Source organism: Heptranchias perlo, chromosome 10 (assembly GCF_035084215.1).
Source record: "Heptranchias perlo isolate sHepPer1 chromosome 10, sHepPer1.hap1, whole genome shotgun sequence".
Taxonomy (NCBI): domain Eukaryota; kingdom Metazoa; phylum Chordata; class Chondrichthyes; order Hexanchiformes; family Hexanchidae; genus Heptranchias; species Heptranchias perlo.
Genome location: NC_090334.1, coordinates 78,274,353 through 78,296,996, shown reverse-complemented (window position 1 = coordinate 78,296,996; position 22,644 = coordinate 78,274,353). Strand labels below are relative to the sequence as shown.

Genomic DNA, 22,644 nt, shown 5'->3' with positions numbered 1-22,644 from the left:
ATGAATGCAAGTTCTTTCTTTACAGGTTCTTGGTACCATTATGTAATGTTTAGAGGCTGTTACTGTCTATACCTTCTTGTCACCATAAACGTACTGAACTTCTTGGGGAGGCTAAGAACTGTTAAAAGATGTAGCTGTCTCACTGCCATTTTGCCCCATTTGTTGCCGTAAAGCAGAACCAATTCAGTGGTACAGCCAACGAGCACTCCAGTATGGTGTGGCATGGACAGAGGAGGCATCTGTTCCCTGGACAGACATTGCCCATGGGGCAAGTTTTCCATCTGTACTCAGACAGGAAGCTCTCTGGCACCCCCTGCTGAACACTTACAGATTAGCCTTGTAGAGATCTCATAGCAGGCTGCAAGGCTGGGCCCTCAGATGAGGTATGGTACGTGACACAGATTCCTTAGAACAAAACGTTAAAATACCATCAATGGGGAGGGAAACAAATAAAAAGATATCACTTCAAATACTGCAACGGTCGAGCTCCTGGTTATGTAATGTCCACCAGCCCTACAACCTCCCCACTCCTCTGCTTGTGCCCCCTCTCCCTTCGCTCCACCATCGGCGGCCGTGCCTTCAAACTGCTGGGTCCCACTCTGGAATTTCCTCCCTAAACCCCCATGTCTCTCCACCTCTCTCAAGTACCACCTTAAACTTCACCTTTTTGACTAAGATATCGGTCACCCCTCGTAACTCTCCTTTGCCTCCGCATCCATTTTATCCTCTGAAGTGCCTTGGAACATTTTTTTTCTAAGTTATATATAAATGCGGGCTGTTGCTGTTGTGTGGGTTAACAACATCATATGGACAAAATGGAACATTTCAGTGTTGTGAAAATGCCTTCAAAGATTAACAGAGATTTCTATTAATGCATGCCTTTGGCTGAATTTAAGTGGCCATCAGCTCTGCCTGTTTGCAATCCTCTTGTGTTAAAAGCAGCTACATTTAACACACCTAATTAACATTCACAGAGGATGCAATGCAGGAACTAAATGGCTTCAGGTTAAATATGTGTGATTTTGCAGTTAATGATTTAACAAAGGAAGGTCTTCAGAATTTATTAGCCGTTTTAGTGCATTATTTGAGCAAATCACGTTGCTGCTTTACCTGGGTTGTAAATTCTATTTTTATGAAACAGTGACAACATCAGACAGATAGTTTATTTGAAAAGTCACTACTTAGCAGTGCTCATTTCAAAGAATCTTACAGCACAGAAGGTGGCAATTCGGCCCATCATGCTGGCTCTTTGAAAGAACTATCCAATTTGTCCCACTCCTCTGCTCTTTCCCCATAGACCTGCAAATTTTTCCTTTTCAAGTAATAATCTAATTCCCTTTTGAAAGTTACTATTGAATCTGCTTCCACCACCCTTTCAGGCAGTGCATTCCAGATCATAACTCGCTGCGTTAAAAAAAATCTCATCTTCCCTCTGGTTCTTTTACCAATCATCTTAAATCTGTGTCCTCCTGCCAGTGGAAACAGTTTCCCCTTATTTACTCTTATCAAAACCCCTCACAATTTTGAACACCTTTATTAAATCTCCGCTAGATAGGACACACTGCGGCCACGGCCATACAATGTGCTGATCTGGAGCTATATTCGATAAATGCATGAAAAGTCATCTCACTGCTTGGCCTGAGTTTAAATAAAATATACCAGCCCAGGAAGAGAGAGTACAAATTTAAAGCAGTCATATTGTTACTATAGAAGGACATGGCCAGACCCTATCTGAAGTAAAGAACAACTTGCATTCATATAGCACCTTTCAGTCTCAAAGCGCTTTAGAGCCACTGAATTCCTGTTGAAGTGTAGTCACTGGTGTTATGAAGGGAAATGAGGAAGCCATTTTTTCACAAAGCAACATTCAAGAAACATCAATAAGATAAATGGTCAGTTAATCTGCTTTGGTGATGTTGGTTGAGGGATAAATGTTGAGTAAGGCAGTAGGTGAACTCCCCTGCTCTTCAAATAACACATGGGATCTTTGGCCTGAGCAGGCAGACAGGTCTCTGTTTAATCTCTCATCTGACCAACTACGCAGCATTCTTTCAACTGTTGAATCCTGGAGTGGGGCTTGAACCCACAACCTTCTGACTTGAGAGGCGAGTGTGCTACCAACGGAATCAAGCTGATACTACTGAGCACTGTGTACAGTTCCAGAAGGAAGATTTCCTCTGGTCACACTTACAATTATAACCCAGAGGAAATCTTTGTGACTTCATTCATAACATTGTTACATATGCTGCCGAGGACAATTCTTCCTGCTGGAGTTTGAAAGATGCAGAGGGGAGCAGTAAAGGGCATTCCAGCTATCAGGAATGTAAATTGTGTGGGAAGATTTGCAAAGAAAGTTTGCGGTGATCTAACTGTAGACGATAAAAGGGGCCGATGAACAACTGGTTCGTTATGGTGAAGGGTTCAAACACCAGGGGACACGAGATAAAAAAATTAAACCAGGTGGAACTTTTTTTTTTAAGAAGACCGAAACTTAAATCAACACGTGGGAAGCAAATAGTTTAAATGAGTTCAAGAGGCTATTGAATCTATTTCTGGAGAGAAGACGTAGAGCGAGATGGTGTGCAGGTGATTGAAATCAATTAAAAAGGGACAGGGATTGTTTCACCAAGTGGCCTTTTCCTGAAATGCACAGCCTTCTTGATGGTGCAGCACCCATTAAATGCCCAGCACAATAGTCCAGCTGAAGCCTAACCAGTGATTTATAAAGGTTTAGCATAACTTCCTTGCTTTTGTACTCTATGCCTCTATTAATAAAGCCAAGGATCCCATATGCTTTTTTTAAAAAAAAACAGCCTTCTTAACTTGTCCTACCACCTTCAAAAAGATGTGTGTACATATACCCCCAGGTCTCTCTGTTCCTGCACTCCCTTTAAAATTGTACCATTTAGATTATATTGCCTCTTCTCATTCTTCCTACCAAAATGTATCACTTCACACTTCTCTGCGTTAAATTTCATCTGCCATGTGTCTGCCCACTTCACCAGTCTGTCTATGTCCTCCTGAAGTCTGTTACTATCGTCCTCATTGTTTACTACATTTGAGTTTTGTCATCTGCAAACTTTGAAATTATACTCTCTATACTCAAGTCCAGGGTCATTAATATATATCAAAAAGAGCAGTGTCCTAATACTGACCCCTGGAGAACACCACTGCATACTTCCCTCCAGTCTGATAAACAGCCGTTTTTGTCCCAGATAATAATTGCCGGGTTTATCCCTCTCCTCATTTTTGAACAGAGATGTAACATTTCCAATCCTCCAGTCCTCCGGCACCGTCCCCATATCCAAGAAGGATTGAAAGGTTGTGGCCAGAGTCTCCGCAATTTCCACCTTTACTTCCCTCAGTAACCTAGGATGCATTCCATTGGGACTGGATGACTTTTCTACTTTGAGTACCGCCAACCTTTTTAAGTACCTCCTCTTTATTTTTATCCTATCCAATATCACTACAACCTCCTCCTTTACTGATGCCACATTGGCAGCATCCTCTTCTCTAGTGAAGACCGATGTAAAGTATTCATTTATTACCTCAGCCATGCATTCTGCCGCCACAAAAGATCTTTTTTGTCCCTAATCAGCGCCACCCTTCCTTTGACTGCACTTTTACTATTCATATGTTTATAAAAGACTTTTGTTAGCCGCTAAACCATTCGCAAACTCTCTCTTTGCCCCTCTTATTCCCTTTTTAGATCTCTTCTATACTTTCTATATTCAACCTAATTCTCTATTGCATTATGAACCTTACATTTGTCATAAGCCTCCTTTTTTCTGTTACATTTTAATCTTTACTCATCCAGGGAGCGCTGGCTTTGCATACCCTTCATTTCCCCCTCATGGGACCATGTTTTGTATTAATTATAGTGGGTGACGTTAGCACAGGTAAAATGGTAAGACTGTGTCATCAAGCACTCCCTAGGCTAGCTGTAGGGTAAAGCTCCCTTTACTCTGCCCTTGCTATGTGCATTAACCTTAAACTCAGAAGAGTGTCCCCTCCCACACCAGGCTGGATTTCTCTGCCATTCTTATACCAATTTAAAGGCAGTTTCTGTTGTGGGCCTGTGCACGAGCTGGGCTGATGCGTCCTTACAACAGTTCACAGGTATCACTTACAGCTAACAGAGAAAGGAGAAGCTCAGACCACCAGTCTGGGCTAGATTCACACCCAGGGTCGAGAGGTGAAAGGACAAGTTGCCCCTAAGAGAAGGGGTTTGAAGAGTTTCCTACTTTACGCGAGGACAAGCTGAGCAGCCAAACAGACCACCGTCTTTTCAAAGCATCAGCATTGCAGGAGCCAACAGAATGAAAGGAACCACCGTATGTCAATTCAAAACATGTACAGGTAATACTTTATTCATTAAGATGTGACTTACAGGGAATAAGGTCTCCGGTATCCAGGTGGACAACACAAGCTGAGCAAACAAACATTACGTATCAAAATCTCCGGCCTCAAACTCCTACATCGGAAAAGCCTCTGAGCATTTCTCTGGCAGAAAGAAGGAGGAAGATTTATGCAAGGAATCTTGTCAAGAGTTAAAGGTACAGTCCTTCGGGTGTGCCCTCCTGTTTCTTGTACAGGACATTTTCTTTCGACTTCTTGAAGTCTTCGTTGGTTACCTTCATCCTTCGCTCACGCAGGGCCATCAAACCAGCTTCTGTACAGATAGCCTGCAACAGGGATACCAGGACACACTGAATCATAACATTCCATTATCTGTCACTATATAAACCCTGAAATGGTGAACTCATTAACAGAGAGCACTTTCTGACGAATTTCTAATGACATTTAGCAGCCAAGCAAGATACATTTAGAGAAAGAACTTGCATGTCTAGAACTCATCAGGTCTCTCAGAAACATCACAAAGTGCTTCACATACAATGAATTACAGAGTGCAGTGACTTGCTACATGGGGAAAATGCAGCAGCCATTTTGCACACAGCAAGATCCTACAAACAGTAATGAGATGAACGACCAGTTAATCTGCTTTTGATGGGTGTTGGTTGAGGAAGCAATGTTGTCCAGGAAAATTGGGAGTTCTCCTGGCGTATAGTGCCATGGGATTTTTAACATCCATCTGAACAGGCAGACGGGGCCTCGGTTTAACATCTCATCTGATGCAGCACCTCCAACAATGCAACACTCCCTAGTGCCAACCGAGATTATGTGCTCAAGTCTTGGGCGTGGGCCTTGAATCTTCAGAGGCAAGAGTGCTACCAACTGAGCCAAACTGACACCACAGAATGTAAACCAGCCAAGGTTCCCTCTCCTGGTTGCTATCCAGGGACCTCTGCTGGGAAGGGCAGGTGTGAGGATGGGTTTGGGCTCAGCTACAATATACTCCACAGTTAATCAGCCTGTTGATGCTCACTGTCCAGGCTCACACTTGGGAGAATTACCAGAGAGTGGTCAGCTCCTGTGGAAACATACACTGCAAGAGTAACAGACGCCTGCATGAGAGGTGGGGAGAAACACTGAGGGCAAAAGAAAAATACCTTACTCACCTTAATATCTGCCCCAGACAGATCATCTTTAGCCAGAATCAGTTCATCCAAGCTCACATCTAGTGCGACTGTCATTCTGCTCGTGTGGATCTGAAAGATACGTCGCTTGGTCTTTTCATCCGGGAGAGGAAATTCAATCTTACGATCAATCCTTCCTGGAATTACAGAAAATCAAAAAAAAAACCTGCATTTATATAGTGTCTTATCATACTGTCAAATGTCTCAAATTGCTACACGCACCTTTGGTGCGCAGTGATTGTCACATAGGCAAATGGAGCAGACATGCAGTGCAAGAAAGTCCCAACGACCAGCTAATGTGTTTGTTTATTTGTTGATGGTGCTGCTTGAGGGAAACCACTGCTCAGGACCGTGGGACAACACTGGGCTCTACTTTGAACAGTGCCGTGGGATCTTCAATAATTAGCTGACCAGCAGGTTGGTTCAATGTCTGTCTGAAAGACAGCACCTCTGACAATGCAGCACTCCCTCAGTAATGCAGTCAGCCTGGATTACGTGCTAAAACTCTGGTACAGGATCCGAACCTTCTGTGTAACCGCAGCTGGTGCAACACTTCACTAACACTAAACATTTACTGGTTAGTAGGGTAATGAGCTCTTGTGTAAACACACACGTGGTAAAGCTCTGATGGCCCCTCAGAGTGGTGCACAGTCAGCAGTATAACTCGCCAGGGCTGGCTCGTACTGCTCTAAATGAGCAGCATTTGGATAAGTAACCAGGTATTTACTGTGTCAGGCCTTTGATCCAGTAACAAAATACTGCAATAAAATCAGAAAACATTGGAAATAAACTGAAGTCTGTGAGGTCCTGAAAGAAACAAAGGACAAGGTTACCAAGGAATCTCCACCCAAGACATTAACCTGCATCTGGTCTGTTCCACTGTGGATTTCCTACATTTTCCTTTACCAGCATTTGGAGTTTAAAAAATTAACACAAATCTAGTTGCATTTTTTAAATGCAGCAGCTGCTCCCTTAGCTTCAGTTGCACCGTCTAACCGATTAAAATGCAAATTATACGTAAGCTCACCTGGCCTGATGAGAGCTGGGTCCAGTGTTTCGATCCTGTTTGTGGCCATGATAACTTTCACATCTCCCCGAGAGTCAAATCCATCCAGCTGGTTAAGAAGCTCCAACATTGTGCGCTGGATTTCCCGTTCACCGCCGGAATTGGAATCGTACCTGAGAACGAAAGGCGAGTCATCGATCAGAACAGCCATATACTAGCAGCAAGCACAGCACCAGCAGAAAGCACAGATGATACTTACCAACCTCCAGCAGGGCTTAGGGGCCAATACAGGAAACTGCTCAAATACACCAGCTCCAGAATGGCCTGTTGTAGCACTAAGCCAATTTGACCAGGAAGGTGCAAGACTCAATCTGTGCTTAAGAACTGACCAACACAAAAAGTACCAAGGATGTGACATGACATGTGGTGATTTTAACAGGCTTGGGAGGAACAGGTGACTTTAGACCTATGGTTCCCAAAGCTCTCCACCACTGGGGCTTTTCCTCACCTCATGTCTGGGTCTGTTGTAGACTAATTGATAGAGATTGATTGCTATGGTTAGTCAACAACTCCATTATCGTTGTATCATGCGGCTACCGGGATGGCAGAAGGCGAACTAGATGGACCTCGATCTTTTTTGTCTAGGAGTTCCTATATTCCTATGATCACGTGTTGCCTGTAACCAGTGATTAATGAGATCTCTCTCCGCCATGCTGCTTCACCCAGCTTCCCGTTGGATCACAGCTTCCTGCCAACGTGTACAATTGTTCACATGTGCACAACTGTCTATGTAGACAGCCTTGGCTCAGTGGGTATCACTCTCACCTCGGTCAGTAGTTTGTAGGTTTGAGTCCCACTCCAGAGACTTAAGCATTAAATCTAGGCTGACACTTCAGTGCAGTACTGAGCGAGTGCTGCACTGTCAGAGGTGCTGTCTTTCAGATGAGATGTTAAACTGAGGCCCCGTCTGCCCCCTCAGGTCGACATAAAAGATCCTGTGGTGCTATTTTGAAGAAGAGCAGGAGAGTTCTCCAATATTTATCTCTCAACCAACATCACTAAAACAGATGATCTGGTCATTTATCACATTGCTGTTTGTGGGACCTTGCTGGGCACAAATTGGCTGCCACATTTCCTACATTACAACAGTGACTACACTTCAAAAGTACTTCATTGGCTGTAAAGCGCTTTGGGACGTCCCGAGGTCATGAAAGGCGCAATATAAATGCAAGTCTTTCTTTCTTTTGATACCATAAGCTAATATCCATCATGACTTGAATGTCTTTAACCCATGCACAATACTGTCTAACTGTGCTCAAAGATGCTTCTTGATCCAGCTTACCTTTTTGTGCCGATTGCATCGATTTCGTCAATGAACACGATGGAGGGAGCGTGCTCTTCCGCAACCCGGAACAGCTCACGTACAAGTTTAGGCCCATCTCCCAGGTATTTCTGGATGAGCTCCGAGCCAACCACTCGCAGGAACGTGGCTGAGGTTTGGTTTGCTACTGCTTTAGCTAACAGAGTCTTACCTGCGCATCAATAAAGGGCACACGTTAGCAAGTTGAACAGTTTATAGCATTTACTGCAGCCATTCAGCAGTGGTTGTTTTAAATCCGTGCGATTCCAACGAGATTAGTGACAACATCAGAAACATTTAACATGCTGAATACATTCATTTTACTCCCCTATGTATACATGAGAATTAAATCCAAGTGACCCAAAGACTGTTACTGAGTGGAGAGGCAAACTCTCCCACCCACTTGTAGAACCACACTTATAATTCACAAAGGCGAGAACTTTTGCTGATACAATCAGCCACCAATGATTCCCTTGGTAGACATTTCATACATTCATCACCCTCTGCACAAAGTAGTTAACTCTAAACTGTCTTTTCGTCCTCCCTCTTCCACGTTTGCCCTGATGTTATGGAATCTGTAATCAGGTCGATGTTTATTTTCTCTATACCGTTCAGGAGCTTGAATACTTCGACAAGGTCACTTCAGGGCCTCCTTAAATATTCCCAGCTTCTATAGCCTCTCCTCATTACACAGGTGCCTAATCCCTGCACTGCCGCCTCTACAATGCCTGCATTATAATAATGACCAGAACCGTACACAGTACTCCAGGTGGGGCTCGGACTATCACTGTACTTCAGCAAAAGACCGGCAAATTAGAAAAAAATAATTATCTCCAGGATCGCACAAAATGAATATGCAGTATTGGTACAGTTAAACTGTGAAACGAGTGAGATGGACTAAACCCTAGCTCACTTGTACGAACATATGAGAAATGATGGACAGGAAAGGATCCACTGGTCCATCCAGCCTGTCCCACAGAGTTGTGATGCCTTATGCATCGTGATACATACACTTCCCACCCACCCGTAACCATGTAATCTCCTGGGAGAGACAAAACAGATAAAAACCCAGGCCAATTGTGAGGGAGGGAAATCAGGAAAATTCCTCTCCGACCCCCTTAGGTGATCGAACTAGTGCCCAACGGGGTGTATCCCCAAGTGCCATGTTGATTTTCTCTGATGTGGAGAGTCCACTTTGCCCCTCGAATTCTGGCCTCTTGCACAGCCCCGATTTTCTTCACTCCACCATTGGCGGCCGTGCTTTCAGCTGCCTAGGCCCTAAACTCTGGAATTCAACAACAACTTACATTTATATACCACCTTTAACGTAGTAAAATGTCCCAAGGTCCTTCACAAGGAGTGTTATCAAACAAAACACGTAAGGAGATTTTAGGACAGGTGACCAAAAGCTTGATCAAAGAGGTAGTTTTTAAGGAGCATCTTAAAGGAGGAGAGAGAGGTAGAGAGACGGAGAGGTTTAAGGCGGGAATTCCAGAGCTTAGAGTCTAGGCAGCTGAAGGCAAGGCCGCCAATGGAGGAGCGATTAGAAACATAGAAAATAGAAGCAGGAGTGGGCCATTCGGCCCTTCGAGCCTGCTCCTATTTTCAATATGATCATGGCTGATCCTCTATCTCAATTATATATACCTGCTCTCTCCTCATACCCCTTGACGCCTTTTGTGCTACAAATCTATCAAGCTCCTTCTTAAATACATTCAGTGACTCAGCCTCCACAGCCTTCTGTGATTAAAATCGGGGATGCGCAGGAGGCCAAAATTGGAGGAGCACAGAGATCTCGGAGGGTTGTATTCCCTCCCTAAACCTCTCCGCCTCTCTCTCCTCCTTTAAGATTCTCGTTCAAACCTACCTCTTTGACCAAGCTTTTGGTGACCTGTCCTAAAATCTCCTTACGTGGCTTGGTGTCAAATTTTGTTTGATATGCGCTCCTGTGAAGCGCCTTGGGATGTTTTACTACGTTAAAGGTGCTATATAAATGCAAGTTGTTGTTGCAGAGGGTCACCTGGTTATTCCCTTCCTGGTGCAAGTTTCCCTGAAGAACACATGCTTCCATATTTTGATGTATCCACTCCAGTTGGTATGTATACAAGTCGGCTCTAGTGCCCAGCTAGCTACCTCTATGGGTCTGGATAGAAGTATTGCAGCTGAACAAAACGCTGTGCACTACAATTTTTACACCGGATCATAAACATCAGGTGGAAACCCGATGTGAAATTCCTACCACAATCTGGGCATTGTCCACAAAGTCCACTGGAGACACCAACTGGTGGTGAGAGTGCTCTATAACCCGTCAGCTGGGTTACACTGACAGCAGTTGAAACACTAACATTTTTATTTTAGCAGCTCCTTCTTTCACCCTGATGGAGCTGAATGGATAGAAGGGATTTAAAAGAATAAATAATTAAGAATAAAATTATGTTGACAATTTAAAGATGTAATTTACCTGTGCCAGGTGCTCCGTATAAAATAACTCCTTTAGGAGGCTTAATTCCCATTTCTTCATAATATTCAGGATGGGTGAGCGGAAGCTCCACAGATTCCTACAAAAAATATTGTACATTCTTTAAAAATATGAAGGACTACATCGATCTATATATACATACACATACAAGAACATAAGAGATAGGAGCAGGAGTAGGCCAGACAGCTCCTCGAGCCTGCTCCGCCATTCAACAAGATCATGACTGATCTTCTACCTCGACTCCACTTTCCCACCCTATCCCCATATCCCTTGATTCCCTTAGTGTCCAAATATCCATCGATCTCAGTCTTGAATATACTCAATGACTGAGCATCCCCAGCCCTCTGGGATAGAGAATTCCAAAGATTCACAACCCTCTGAGTGAAGAAATTTTTCCTCATCTCAGTCCTAAATGGCCGACCCCTTATCTTGAGATTATGACCCCTAGTTCTAGACTCTCCAGCCAGGGGAAACAGCCTCTCAGCATCTACCCTGTCAAGCCCTCTAAGAATTTTATACGTTTTAGTGAGATCACCTCTCATTCTTCTAAACTCCAGAGAATATAGGCCCATTCTACTCAATCTCTCATAGGACAACCCTCTCATCCCAGGAATCAATCTAGTGAACCTTTGTTGCACCATCTCTAAGGCAAGTATATCCTTCCTTAGAAAAGGAGACCAAAACTATACACAGTACTCCAGGTGTGGTCTCACCATATCTAGCTATATCTATATTAAAATCTTACACCTACTTCCACCTTGTCTACAAAACTTTACTTCCCATTGTCACGTTTTTGTCACACTTGTGTGTCAACTAACTCTCAATCCCTATGTTCACATTTGTAATGGGAACTGCCTATGTAAACTGGTCACTTTATAATTACACCCTCTTGCAGCACCTCATATTTCCCAGTTCCTCACCTTATACTACTGAGAAACTCCTTTGCTCCAACAAGCTCTGCTTCCAAAATTGCCAAGAAGTCTTGTTATTTAAGTATGAATAATATGAAATCCAAAGTATTATAAAATTAAGGACAAAATGTATGACTTTAAAATTATGCCCTGGTCCAAATATCAATTGCACTCCAACCCCTGAAAACTACACTTGGTCTGGACTCCCCATGTGTAACACTACGAGAGATTGACTAGGAATATATTAAATGACTTGTGCTGAGCCCACAGTTCCTAAAGTGTCACATTTACTTCTGATAACACTTTGCCCATCATACAATGTTGATACTACCCCATTGTCATATCATAGCATGGCCTCTGACTCACTGTAAGCAACACCACTGAGAGATGTAAATGCTCTCCCTTATTATATAATAGATTATCAGGCTTCCAAGAATTCCCTTCATCACCTAAAAGTACTAGTTGTAGGAGTTTTATAACCTGAGCACATTCTTGAGTTGTAGGGTCACTGAATTTTGAAAAAATATATATTTTTTTCTCAAAGAAAAAGCGTGTCTCACCTTGATTTCCTGGATTTGATTGTCTAGCCCGCCGATATCGGCGTATGTCTCCTGCGGAGCCTTCTCCACTTTCATAACAGTCACCAGTGGATCTGTGTCATCGGTCAGCACTCCTATCACAGCGTGGACCTAATGCGAAGGACAACCAAAACTGGTCATTTTATGTTTGCAAGCTATTTAAGACGTGTCAGGCTTCTTCAGGAATATCAGGGTCTAACATGGTCTGAGTTCAGGTTATCTGAAGGTATTAAAATTAGGCATAAAAATCAATGGGCAGCTGTGTCATTAAGTAAAAACAATTTGAGTGCAAGTCACAGCAAAGACAAATACCATTAATGACGCCCGTATTACTATCTAGACCAGGTCAAAGAGCACAGGTCAGACGAGAATCCATTTGAAAAAGGTGAAATTTGGGAACATCTTGGCAACTCTGTTTTAATCGACATTATTATGGTCACTGCCCCTCCAGAAGATTCCTCTCCTCCCTCCTAAACTCCAAACACTTCCTCCTCTGCCTCACTGCATTCCAACAGTTTTGAGACTCAGTGCATCCTTTAACTTTAAAATAAAATTGTTCTTGGTATGTGGCTGTCACGGACAAGGCCGTATTTATTGCCCAGCCTGAGTTGCCCTGAGGGCATTAAGAGTCAACCATGTAATGTGGGACTGGAGTCACATGTAGGCCAGACCAGGTAGGTGTGGCAAGTTCCCTTCCCTGAAGAACATTAGTGAACCCGTTGGATTTTTACGACAATCCGGCTGCTTTCATGGTCATTTTCCTGGTGCCAGCCCACAAATCACCAGATTTATTGAACTCAGTTTCACAACTTGCCGTGGTGGGATTTGAACTCACAACCTCTAGCTTGCTAGTCTGGTACTAGAACCACGAGGTTACCTACTTCATTCTTTCCCAGTATCTTAAAGACTGTGGAACTGCTTACTTCTCTTCCTCCTTCATCCTCCAAGCTTGGTGTCACCTAACCACTGCTTGTTGACTTGCCTAGGCTTCTGTCCTACTCTTTTCACCTTTGATCTGAGATGGATAGATTTTTGGACTCTAGGGGAATCAAGGGATATGGGGATTGGGCGGGAAAGTGGAGTTAAGGTCAAAGATCAGCCATGATCTTACTGAATGGCGGAGCAGGCTCGAGGGGCCGTGTGGCCCACTCCTGCTCCTATTTCTTATGTTCTTATGATCAGGTTCTGCCTGAGGTATGGGCCTTGGCCTTTTACCTAGGTCTCTCAATAAAAAAAAATCACAAGGAACATATTCGAAGTAAATCCCAAACTAATCGCTTTCAGTCTGATTATTTCCCATCCCCTTTTGACCACTGAAATATCCGTGCAAACATCCAGCTTTAAAATGAAAGACCCAGTGCGGCACACGTTTAAAGACAGTAGCCACATTTGCTCCGTTTACCTTATGGTTGAGCAGGACAGAGCAGCCAGGCTCAAGCAAATCTTTATCCACGAATGACAAGATGCTGACGTAATGCTCGGAGCCAACGGACGTCGACACAATAGCGTGGTTGTCGTCTATGATTTCCTCCAAAGTACCCACAGACATCGGTGTCCCTCTCAGGTCATCCACTTTCGACCTCTCTTCCTGTTTCATCAAAGGAAGAGTCAATATTTTTTTTTAAATCATTCTCGGGATGTGGGCATCACTGGCCTTTATTTCCCATCCCTAGTTGCCCTGAGAAGGTGGTGGCAGTTTGATGCATCTGAGTGGTTTACTGGGCCACTTCAGAGGGAAGTTAAGAGCCAACCATGTTGATGTATGGGACTGGAGTCACATATAGGCCAGACCGGGTAGGGACGGCAGGTTTCTTTTCCTATAGGACATCCATGACCGTTGTTACGACAATCCCACAGCTTCACGGTCACTTTTATTGATACCGGATTTTTTTTAAAACTGAATTGTTAAAATTACAAGACCCAGCGGGGCCGATACCAGCAGAATTTACTCTATTACTCTGGAATTTACAAGGCCCCTGCCAATACCTTCTCATTGGAAAAGATGGTTCCATTTTTGGTCGCTATATCTTTCCAGCACAAACCTCTTGTTTTTCTTCAAGTGGCTTCATTTGTTCCTGATTTCTGATGAATTCTTCTTCCATTAACAGATAATCTTTTATCCTCTCCAGTTTCAGCAACTTCAGTCTGCACTGTGTGTGAGGGGTCACTGTAAGGACGGAAGAAAAGAGATGAACTACCCTCAGGGGCAGCTTTACACGGAAACTTTCACAGTGCTTTACTGAGGCGTTTTAAGGAGTTGCCCATCAGGGAACCAATCACTCTAAAAGGAAAAAAATATGGTCTGGAATTGTGTGTCTTCAGTACCAAGAATAGGCAATTGCTGTTGGTGATTGAAGATATGAGCTCCAGTAAGAAAGCTCGAAACAGTAAACAAAATGTATAAAATAAGTGGATTAAACCATATCTGAGAGTGAACTCAAGGGAACTGAATTAAACTGTGTCCGGGAGTGAATTCGAAGGAAATGAATTAAATTATGTCTGAGAGTGAATTTAAAGCTGTAAAGCAACCTTGTGATTCAGATTACTACAGATCACAAGGCTAGGTGTGAAAATAATGACACATGGTTGTTGTGTGAATTCAGGTGAATTAGTCCTAGCCTGGGATGCTTAGCCAAGGAATGTGTTATGTGATGACAACAAAATTCACAGATAATATTTCTTTAAATTAACAGACCGTGCAGTGGCATTTTGATATTCAATAATAATTATGCTGGGATAAGATCGAGATTGAATATGAACCAAGTTTTTAAAAGTGGTGAAGGACAGGAGTAATAAATGGGCAAGATTAGAAGAAATTCTGCCTCCACAAAGGCACCAGATATTACGCAGAACAGAGCCTCATCCAAGATAGTTAATGTTGTATTACTTAAACTCTTTTGGGAACAAAAGGGTGAACAAAATAATTAATTTTGAAAAGGACGTGGAACATAATAGGGAAAATTAAAGGTAGTGATGACTGACTATCCTGTCGAACATTATGGTCCCGGCCCTGTTGGGATTATGGGAATGTCATTTGTGAAATGCAACCAGTTCAAGGTCAAGTATTGCTGGCTGAGCTCGTGCTTAGTTGCTTCTCAGCTCAAGGATTAATGGGACGCTCCTGGGAAGTTTTATTTGCGGTTAATTCACCTAAACAGTAGAGGGAGCAAATGCCTTTGCTGATCCCACACTCTGATAAGGTTATGCAATCAGTAAGTCCGATGATGAGCAGGCTGGTGTATGAAACCTTACCCAAGGGCAATTTGCTGGCAGCATCTGGTCCTTTTGTTTTCTTCTTTTTCTTTCCAACTCTGGTTGGAACGGGTGGCTCATATTTCTTCTTCTTATCCTTTCAAAAACAAAAAGGTTTTTAATATCCTGAATCTGTATATATTTATCCATATAGGCATTTCTGATTTCATGCAACTGTCCTGTATTTAGATTTTGACCAGCTGAGAAACTGTAACAACTGAAACTGTTGTGCCTCAGTCACCACACCGGAAAAACCTGTAGGATTAACAGTAATCAAGCTAGGAAAAAGGGAGCACAGGCTCCCAAGAACAGAGGGATCTGCGCTCACCGGATTATGAAACAAAGGGGTACAACAGAAGAGTAAAGCAATGTCACAAATTACATATACAATGAGACAAATTTCTGCAGTTTACTTTCTGTGCTGTTCAATTTAGATCTTAGCTTCAGCCAACTGTCTGAGAATAAATATGTCTGACTGCACAGTCAGTTTGTTCCAATGCTTTTATTCATAAATGAATTGTCCAAAAGTAGCAACAGCTGGAAAAGATTACTTAAAATGTTAACTCCTGTAATATTAACAGACACTGGAGTAGCTGATTCTAATCTCTCCAATTGCTGAGCCATTCAGGGAAACGTATGAAGGAAGCAGTGAGCATCCAGACATTAACACTTCATAAATTGTGACATCTGTTAAACTCTCAGTCTGTTTGCTTACAAAAAAAAAGGAAATGGCATAAATCACAGCTCTGATTGCTCAGCTTTAGTTCTGGCAGGAGATCCAAACTCCATGGATGAACTGGGATTTGCACAGTACCCACACATCACAACAATGGGACGGTCTACCAAAAGATAAACCTGTTTCATCCAAAAGTCTTACTGCTCATCAGACTCTGTAAGTAACACGTTATAAAAACGTACATTATCCCCTCATGGATTGAGTCTAATGTTTTGAGCTGATTCAGTCTCTTGGTATGCCTTACTGCTTATGTGTTTAACCTGTAAATAAATCCAACCAAATAATTTTAGCCTGGTTTGATAGTGTTTTGAAAGGAACAGAACAGTTTGGTGCGTGTCCATGTGATCGAAATATAGTGGCTAAAGGTTAAGGTCACAAGTTTCAGTTCACAGGAGACTCTGTCTGTTTATGAAAACTGCATTTTTTGCTGTGAACGCAAGACAAAAGCGTTTGCAAAAATGGCAAACTGTAACAATAATATTGAATCCAAATATTTCGCCCCTACGTGTCCATAGCACAAATATAACCACAACAGAATAATAAGACTCACATTTAAATGGGTCCTTATCACGTCTCAGAAACATCTCACTGTGTTTCATATGCAATGGATTACTTTGAAGTGCATTGACTTGTTATGTTGGCAAATATGATGCCCATTTTGCACATAGCAAGTTCCCACATGTAGCAGTGAAATGAATGATCAGTTAAGCTGTTGTTTGGATAAAGGTTAAGGCAGTAGTGTTGGCCAAGATCCTGGGAGACCCCCCTGCTCTTCTTCGAATAGTGCCATGAGATCTTTAACTTCCACCAGAATGGGCAGATGGGGCAATGGAATTAGTTTTGGAGTAATCTGGCATTCAGCCAGCACAGGCATGATGAGACGAATGGCCTCCTACTTGTGCTCTATGGTTCTATCAATCTAAAGGACAGCACCTCTGACAATGTAGCACTTTCTCAGTCATGCATGGGAGTGTCAGCCTAGATTAGTCATGCAATGAGGCTTGAACCTACAACTTTCTAACCCAGGGCAAGAATTATGTAAAATGAGCCAAAATTACGTGTTTAAGGTAACCGCAATAAGGTTTAACAACAAATAATAGTTCCCATTAAAGGCGAGATTCCTTTTTGATTTTATCTCTTCATCCATTTAAGGGCCGTGTACTTGTATTGCAGTACAGTTCCAAAGGTACTTGGCCTTCTCTTTGCCAGATTTTCCCATGCTTTCCTGCTATAACCATTTACACCTCCTCTAGACCCATCTTTTGTTTCTATACTTGTCTCATTATCACCTTATTTTGCCTTGCACCATCATCCCTTTTGTCATCTAAGCACTCCTGCCCTCTCTCAGACCCTCTCTCTTTTGTTCTTTTCCTGCTCCCCCTTTCCCTGGTTCTGTATTTGCTTAAAAGCTGTTCCTCTCTAGCATCTTCCAGTTCCGATGAAAGGCCATCGACCTGAAACGTTAACTCTGTTTCTCTCTCCCACAGATGCTGCCTGACCTGCTGAATTTCCAGCATTTTCTGTTTCGCTTACTTCTAGCACTTTCAGCTTGTCTCTTCTTACCTCTACCGCTATGGTGCGTGTGGCTGATTTTATTAAATGTACCTTAAAAAAGTTAACAGCCAGTGACTGTATAATTGTGGATTTTATTATGCAGTACGTTAGGATATTGTGACAGTGCCCGCTCTGAAAGGCAATGACAGGCTCAAACACTCACCTTATCATCTTTCTTACCACCTCCAGCTCCATGACCTCCACTTTGGCTTTGACCCTGACAAGCAAAAACAGAGATCATACAATTCATAAAACAAGTAATCTACTCTTTAAATATGTTATAGGAGATAGGTATATCTATATTAAAAAATTGCATTTAGCACACACTTCCTGTATCACACTGGTGATAATACCTCTATTCTTATAAAACAGTGTACCCGACACTGTGAGAAATGCCACACATCATCTGCTAGCCTCTTTCTTATGCACCTAACTTACTGCAAACTGATGGCAGTTTTTAAAGTTACAATGTCTGTCTTGAACTGCAAAAGCCTGCAGGGAAAGCATGTACTTGTGATGGAGGCAAAGCCGTATCACAGGTACAGTCAGCAATTTCAATTATCAGCCTCAAAGATATTTACAAATGGGGAAATTCTTGTTCCTAGACCTGTAAAGTTTCTGTGATGAATCGTGGTCTCCTGCAGGAACTTTATCTCCTTGAGTAATCAGGAAGGAATTTCCCAAAGCTTTTTCTGAAATTGACCAGAGATTTTTTAATTTGTCTCTCTCAGGAGTTAGCCTTAATAATGGTTGAGAGAGGGCAATGCATGAGGATAGGATGAGCGTTGATGGGCCTGGCAGTCTATTTTCATCCTTGTGTGTGTCTATATATCTCATAGAATGCCTTGTGTTTGTGGCCTTTGTCGTGACAAATCAGGCCTGCAGATCAATTTTCTTTTTCTCATTGATTAAGACTGTTTTTCTCCTTTCTAATTGGAGACTTTCCATTTTCATTATTTGCCAATCATATAATGTAGAACCTTCCTCCCGAGTTTCAGAATTCTCCCCAATCACATTCCACCAAAACAAAATTCTCCCCATCACATTGAAGCATAACATTTTTCTCTGTGATGCAGCTGCCATGATCTGTCACTCCCCCAACCCAGATTCAGACAGAGAGGGAAACTGTTGAGTTTGGTCCACACCCGGATGAGTTAGCACTCTGATCAGAGTGTTGACTGGGGGCAAAGTACAGCTACAGATCGAATTCCTGGAAAGAATTCCGAACAGTCGGAAACATTCACTGTTCAGATTAATTTTTGGTATACAGTACTGCAAAATATTAGTGAGAAGATAATGGCAGTGCCTAGTTTAAATGTCCTAAATTATATAACATTTTAAATGGTATTACCACAAAATTACTCTGCATTCAAACTGCTCCTTACAGACAGTGATTTGGTGTATAAACAAGTACGTTTCTGTGGGGTCTAATGCATAATTCTCCCCCATCCTTACATTTTTTCTGTTTTCTTCCCACCTGAAGACACTGACTCTTGCTGATGTACTGTTCCACAGGTGCCAAAAGCCCAAGTGGTCTAATATCAGTGGTAGGAAAACTAAGAGAGACCACTGTCAAGTAATTAATTCTCACTTGGAGAAGAATGGGTTAATAAGGGACAGCCAGCACAGATTTGTTAAAGGCAAATCGTGTCTGACTAACCTGATTGAGTCCTTTAATGAAGTAACAGAGGGTTGATGAAGGTAGTGCAGTAGATGTATATGTGGACTTTCAAAAAGCATTTGATAAAGTACCACATAACAGACTTATTCGGAAAATAGAAGCACATGGGATTAAAGGGATGATGGTAACTTGGGTACATAATTGGCTAAGGGATAGGAGGCAGAGAGTAGTGGTGAATGGATGTTTTTCTGACTGGAGAGAAGTATGCAGTGGGGTTCCCCAGGGATCGGTATTAGGACCATTGCTTTTCTTGTTATATATAAATGACGTGGACTTGGGTATAGGGAATACAATTTCAAAGTTTGCAGATTATACAAAACTTGGCAATGTAGTAAATAGTGAGGAGGATAGTAGCAGACTTCAGGAGCACATAGACAGACTAGTGAAATGGGCAGACATACGGCAGATGCAATTTAAAGCGGATAAGTGTGAAGTGATGCACTTTGGGAGGAAGTATAATCTAAATGGTACTATTTTGAGGGGGGGGGGATGCAAGAGTAGAGGTACCTGGGGGTGCATAGTCACAAATCTTTGAAGGCGGCAGGGCAAGTTGATAAGGCAGTCAAGAAAGATATGGGACACTTAGCTTTGTAAACAGAGGCATTGAATACAAAAACAAGTCAGTCGTGCTAAACCTTTATAAATCACTGGTTAGGCCTCAGCTGGAGTATTGTGTACAATTCTGGGCACCATATTTTAGGAAGGATGTCAAGGCCTTGGAGAGGGTACAAAGGAGGTTCACCAGGATGATACCACAGATGAGGGGTTTCAGTTATGTGGAGAGATTGGAGAAGCTGGGATTGTTTTCCTTAGAGCAGAGAAGGTTGAGGGGAGACCTAATAGAGGTATTCAAAATAATGATGGGTTTTGATAGAGCAAATAGGGAGAAACTGTTTCTTCTGGTAAGTGGGTCGGTAATCAGAGGTCATAAATTTAAAATAATTGGCAAAAGAATTAGAGCGGAAATAAGAAGAAACGTTTTCACACAGAGGGTTGTTTAGATCGGGTACACACTCCCTGAAAGGGTAGTGGAAGCAGATTCCATAGGAACTTTCAAAAGGCAATTGGACATGTACTTGAAGAGGACTAATTTACAGGGTTATGGGAAAAAATCTGGGGTGTGGGACTAAATTGGACAGCTCTTAGAATCATAAGAGCCAGCACAGGCACGACGGGCTGAATGACCTCCTTCTGTGCTTTACGATTCGATGATTCTATACGTAGCCATTCTTCACGTAAACCTAGCCACCGAGGGTCTGCTGGCTGTTGTACACGGAGAGGCATCACAATCAAGCCCAATCATGTTCTCATTTGATACCCACAAACACACAGGTCACCAGGTTGTAATCAGAAGTAGAAGCCCTGGCAGATTTTTTTCTCCCCTTTCCTAGCCCAGGGGTGCTGAGACCAAAGCTTGTGCTGGTGTTCCCCGCCCCCCCCACCACCCAAATCACTTAAGTGGACATAGAACAAAAAATAATTCACCATAGTTATAAAATATTATAAATTCCTAGTGACAGCACTGAAAAGGATGTATTGAAGGATTTGATCAAAACACATTGTGGTTTTATTTTTAAAAGTATTTTCTTTCTCAAATCCCCTCAAATTGTTTGGCATTATAAGAAACCTCTTTACCCAGAGGTTAGAATGTGGAACTCGCTACCACAAGGAGTAGTTGAGGCGAATAGCATAGATACATTTAAAGGGAAGCATGATAAGTACATGAGGGATAAAGGAATAGAAGAATATGTTAATAGGGTGAGATGAAGTAAGGTGGGAGAAGGCTCGTGTGGAGCATAAACACCAGCACAGACCAGTTGGTCTACTTTCTACAACAATGAAAAATGTCAGTACCACATCCAATGACAGTAGTTCTGACAGAGTCCCAAAGGGTTTTAAAGGGGTACCAAACACCTGAGAATTCACTCTTTCAATTTAAAACTACATATTTACTCCAGGGAAGATCTCACATAGGAATATTGAGAAGGCTGAGACAAACTATCAAATTAACTCTCTCAATCTTTGCTGAGCAGAACTTCCACTCAGATCGAACATAAAATGATCAAACCTTGCCCACTCACAGAAAGCTGTGTCAAACACATCATATAAAAAGCCAGATAATGCTGCACGTACACAACACATGTATTAGCATCTGAAAAGAGGTTTAACATTTTGACTAGAGACCTTTCATCACAACCGTATCCCCACCCAGTCTTCCCCTTTTCAAGTGTTGACAACCTGCTGTGTATTACCAGATTGTTCTGGGTTTTTTCAGGTTTCTAGCATTCACTTAAAATATTTTATTAAAAATTCAACCTTTCAGTAATCACAAAGATGAGTGGAAAGTGGAGTTGAGGTCGAAGATCAGCCATGATCTTACTGAATGGCGGAGCAGGCTCGAGGAGTACGGCCGACTCCTGCTCCTATTTCTTATGTTCTCATTAGTGCCAATCAATCTACGACTTCAGATAAAGTCAAGTGCACTTTTGCACTTAATATAGTTTATAATTCAAAATTAGTCTCTGAAAAAATACATTACAATGTCTATATTTTGAAAGAAGCATTTTATAAATTTTTTAAAAATAAAAGTTTAGTAACACAATGAAGAACAATCAGTTTAAGACCCAGTGAGAAATCACCCTGACCTGGGGAGCTCGCCTCACTCCCTCGGACCGGGGGGGGGGGGGAACGGACCTTCGCTCACCCCAAGATCCTTCCACTCAACCCCGGGGAGTCCTCCCCTCTTTCCTCCCCCCTCTATCCCTCGGGATCCTCTCTCCCCCCGGGTCCTCTCCCCCTCTTTTCCCCCCGGAATCCGCTCCCTCTCTCCCCCCGGATCCTCTCCGGTCCTCTTCCTCTCTCCCCCCGGGTCCTCTCCCTCTCCTCTCCCCGGAATCCGCTCCCTCTTCTCTCCCCGGAATCCGCTCCCCCTCCCCCTCCCCCCGGGATCTCTCCCTCTCCCCCTCCCCCCGGGATCTCTCCCTCTCCCCCTCCCCCCGGGTCCTCTCCCTCTCCCCCTCCCCCCGGGTCCTCTCCCTCTCCCCCCGGGATCTCTCCCTCTCCCCCGGTCCCTTTGACTATCCGAGGCCCGGTGGTGGGGGAGGGGCGATGAGTTGACAGAACCGCCGCTCCGGCCCCTCTCGGTTGCGGCGGCGCTCCCGGCCCGGTGCGCACATACTTAGACAAGCGTTGCCCCCCCCTGACGGGCCGCGGGGCCGCGGGTCCCCGGCCCCCGGTCCCCGGTCCCCGGTCCCCGGCCCCTCACTCACTCACTCACTCACCATCCTCGGCTTCTTCACCAACCGTCCCTCAGTAAACACGTCACACGCGCCGCTCCTACGGCGGCCGAGCAGCAAACGCGATCCGGTCACTTAAAGCCAGACTGAAATTTCGAAATCAACAGCCTCCCCCCGCCCACACACACACTCACTCACTCACTCAGAGTGTTTCCTCTCTTTCAAAAGCAAAATACTGCGGTTGCTGGAGATTTGAAATAAAAACAGAAAATGCTGGAAACACTCAGCAGGCCAGGCGGCATCGGTGGAGAGGG

The 22,644-nt window shown here is 43.2% G+C and overlaps 1 protein-coding gene across 1 annotated transcript; it reads right to left on the bottom strand.

The window, feature by feature from the left end:
* Nucleotides 1-4,339: 4,339 nt before the first annotated feature.
* Nucleotides 4,340-22,433, bottom strand: LOC137326712 (26S proteasome regulatory subunit 4). The gene is made up of 11 exons (XM_067992065.1): nt 22,376-22,433; nt 17,577-17,630; nt 15,124-15,220; nt 13,914-14,038; nt 13,274-13,459; nt 11,854-11,982; nt 10,365-10,461; nt 7,886-8,075; nt 6,565-6,716; nt 5,520-5,674; nt 4,340-4,685 (listed from the first exon to the last, which is right to left on the bottom strand). The coding sequence occupies exons 1-11, from the start codon at nt 22,376-22,378 to the stop codon at nt 4,551-4,553; spliced, it is 1,323 nt and encodes a 440-aa protein (XP_067848166.1). The 5' UTR covers nt 22,379-22,433; the 3' UTR covers nt 4,340-4,550.
* Between the last annotated feature and the right edge of the window lie 211 nt (nt 22,434-22,644).